The sequence below is a fragment of the Microtus ochrogaster genome, chromosome 4, assembly GCF_000317375.1.
Source record: "Microtus ochrogaster isolate Prairie Vole_2 chromosome 4, MicOch1.0, whole genome shotgun sequence".
NCBI classification, from domain to species: domain Eukaryota; kingdom Metazoa; phylum Chordata; class Mammalia; order Rodentia; family Cricetidae; genus Microtus; species Microtus ochrogaster.
Window position 1 is genome coordinate 33,573,211 of NC_022011.1, and position 3,699 is coordinate 33,576,909.

At 47.9% G+C, this 3,699-nt stretch overlaps 1 protein-coding gene across 2 annotated transcripts in view; it reads right to left on the reverse strand.

The window, feature by feature from the left end:
• The window catches only part of Pcnx2 (pecanex 2), a 122,441-nt gene that overhangs the window by 71,819 nt on the left and 46,923 nt on the right, over positions 1 to 3,699 (reverse strand). For both annotated transcript variants that reach the window (XM_026789982.1, XM_013345975.2), the window contains 2 exons: positions 1,907 to 2,017; positions 1,219 to 1,310 (listed from right to left, as the gene is read on the reverse strand). In XM_026789982.1, coding sequence (XP_026645783.1) covers positions 1,219 to 1,310; positions 1,907 to 2,017 — 203 coding nt within the window. The remainder of the gene's footprint in view (positions 1 to 1,218; positions 1,311 to 1,906; positions 2,018 to 3,699) is intronic.

A 3,699-nucleotide genomic window follows, 5' to 3' on the forward strand; every position in this document is an offset into this window, starting at 1 on the left:
TAGAGAACCCTAATGCAATCAGTGTTTGTGGAAGAGGGGTGCACTTCCCTTTCCTCCCCAGGATCCCCGTGTGAATTCACTAACCATGTTCAGTCAATTCACAGCATTTAATAGGTGCTGCATCTTAAACCAGAAAGTCAACGTGAAACCGTTTGAAAAGTCAGCACTCACTGATGAGGAGAGAGAAAGGCAGCAAATTGCTCTGTGTTATGTTATGCTTTGTTTTGTTTTTAAACAAGAGGTGTTTAAAATGGCAACTGGGGCCATTAACAGTCGGTCACTATTTGTGGCTTGCTCCACACCAAGCGAGAGGAGTCAGAACTCTTTTCAGGAGACACAGAAGTCTCTTTCAACACTCTGGAAACCTCAGAGCCAGAGAGCATTTGGTCCCAAGCCTGTGAAGGCGCTGAACTGGCAGAAGGGATACCTACAAGTCTCCCAGTTCCTGTTTCTGCTCCTGCAGGCAATGGCTCCCAGCTGTTTCTCCTTCACCCATTTCTTCCTACTCCCAAACAAGCCAAGTTCTCTAGTTTGACTTTCTTCCATTTTGTTGACTTCTCATTGAAGAAGGATCTAGACGGTTTCCTCCTGTGTTCCACATATCCCCATTCTTTCACTAGAGACGCGGGATTACTCTGAGCCTTGTAAATACACAGACTTGATTCACAACCACACCGTGTGTCCATGCACGGCTGGACCATACATGTACAACAGCTACACTTCTGACAGGACGTCCTGGGTTTCCGACATCTGTGTTTGTCTGGTTTCCTCAACATTCCTGCTTCCTTGGCCATGCCCCAGGCTTTGCTCTTCTTGGTCTTGGGAACTCTGAGGTCCTCTATGCTCTAGATTCTCGCTGGTGCGGCTGTCCCCTCCCATACCATTCCCTGGTCCACACAGCTACATGAGGGTGTACCCCCATCATACTTAGGGTGCTACCTCAGACAAAAGCAAAATGAACACATGGGTTACATTGGCTCCCATGGCCAGCAGAAGTCCTTCTGGTGTCCCTGATCATAGCAGAGACATCACTGGGGACTTGGCAGGTGAGGGTTACACTCCAGAACCTAAGCCAGGCAATGTGATGACCTGCTTAAACTCAGCCAGGTCCCCTTCTCAATGACAAAATTTTTTTTATAACCGGAAAACTATTCAATGAAAACAATATGCTGAGTGACACAGGCTATAGTCACCACCACGGTCTGTCTGCAAACTTACCTTGACGGCACTGAAGCAGAAGGCGTGGAGCAGGGCTGCTACCAAGACACTCCGGCCCACACTGTACACGGCTGATGTGATTCCAGAAACAGCTGGAATACAAACACCATCACAGCTTACTAGATGTGCCCTTCTCAGAATCAGTAGAGGGGTAAGGAAGGATAAGCTGTCTGCTGACAGGATCCATCCAAAGACACGGGTCACTTAGTGTGGGAAAGATTGTGACCATGGAACTGACTACCCATGGAATAACGACACTAAGGGTATGCCACTCCCAGAGGACACTGGGGTTATGTGCATTTGGGGGAAAGATTTGTCAAGGCTCATAGATACTCTCACAACACGCATCCACACACTACAGACACAAGTACATGCTGACCTATTCCCACAATGATACATGTGCATACACACACACACACACACACACACACACACACACACTTCTTCTAAAGAATAGCTTGAAGGGCTCACACACTCCAAATCAAGGAAGACCCTTCCCTTCCTTGTATCTTTGCTTATTCCTTTGCTGAGTGGACCACTTCTTATTCTATGGAACATAGGAAATCCAAACTAAATCAGGTTTGGCACTCAAGACAGAGCAAACCTCCCAGTCAGTCCCCCAATGCTCTGTCCCCGGGACCACCAGACCTTGTTCAATCTTAAAACTCTTCCGGGAGCAAGGACTCACCAGAACCTCCAAAGAGCAGCATGTCCACTTGTTCCAGAAGGTACGTGCAGAAGGTGTTGATCTGTGGGAAGAGGCCCAGGAGGGAGATCACAGGGAAGCAACATAAAAATACTGGAATTGAAAAAAACAAAGGCAGCGATGAGCTAGGGGCAGGGTAACCATGGCCACGTTGTGGCTACAATGTCGCTGCCTTTCCCCTGTCAGGTTCTTTTCTTCACCACACTCGGGGAAACTGAGGCATCAGGACTCCTCTCACTCAGGCATCTAGAGGATGAGAAAAAACAGCAAGTGTATTACCCAGGGCTGGCCACACAGACAGCTTGGGACCTAAGGGGAGCTAGGGGTGGGGAGGAGGGAGGAAGGTGCTCTGCCTGCAGCTCAGAGGAACAGAATCGGACCTGGGGAGATGAGGAGGGAGTGAGAGGATAGGGAAGCTTCCAGAAAGACATGCGAACAGGAGGCGGCAGTGTAAAGTGAAGTTTTCAGAGGAAGAAAGCCATACTTATGTCAAAGACTCACAAGACCAGGGCTGATCATGGAGACAATGGATGTTATGGAGCCAGGGCCACACACAGCACCCTGGCCTATTTTCAGTCCCCCTACCAAGAGTAATTCATTGCCCACTCAACATGTTTTCATCAAATAAAACCTTTACAACATGTTCTTAGCAGACTTCTTGCTTCCACCAAGCCCAGATGGACGTCATTCAGGTAACACTTGAAACCCAGAACAGAGTTTGTTCCCTTCAGTCTGTCTGGGTAAACCAAAATACTTGTTTAATTTAAAAAGGCAGGTGGCTCCTGAGGACCCTGATTCTTGCTCTGACTTTTGTGCAGGAAGTAACAGCACACAGCTGTTGTTGCAAAACAGCTCTCCTCAAAACCAATGAGCCCAGGAAATGTGTGAGTGAGTGAACACAGATACAGGTTCATCCAGAGGTTTTGTTGTGGGTTCAGTCACATGGGATTTTATTAGTTATGGAACAAAGGTCCATTGGCTGACCACATGTGTGTGTGTGTTTGTGAATGCATGTGCACATAGAGAATGTGTGTGCATACATAGCTCAGTGGTTGACCTCACCACCACCCCTCAGCAGCTACCCTGTCTTGTTTCTTCACACAGGGTAGGACTAGCCTTGTTGGTGAGGTTCAAGCCAGCTCTTGTCCCTGGAGTCTGGCTCTGCAGGCTCTTCTGACATGGGAGGCTGAGACCTGTGGCCTCCCCATCCACAGGGTAATCACAAAGCCAGTCTCACTCATGGGCTCTTGCTAAAGTCACCCAGAGAGTCAGTAATAAAAACCCCAGTCCCAAGGTCAGCAGCCTCCCTGAGCCCAGGAAATGGGTGGCCACTGTAGAGGCCAGTCACCTGCCAACAGAAGCAAAGGAGGTCTCGCCAAGGAGGGAAAACAGAGTGATACACTAAATACACACATCTCAGCACAAGTGAACGGACTCTCAGGAGAACGTTATCCCTGACGGGGCTTGGCGGCATGGGCTATAATCACAGCTATTCAGCAAGCTGAGGTCACAAGTCCCAAGGCAGTTTGGAATATGGAGTGAATTTGAGGCCAGCATATGGAAGTTAATAAGAGCCTATCTCAAAATAAAAAGTTTGAGGACTGGGGATTTGGGTCATTTGTGGAGCACTTGACAGGATATGTGAGGCCCTGAGTTCAATCCTCAGTACCACAGACTCATTCATCTATCTATCTATCTATCTATCTATCTATCTATCTATCTATCTATCTATCTATCTATCATCTATCTATCTATCATCTATCTATCTATCATCT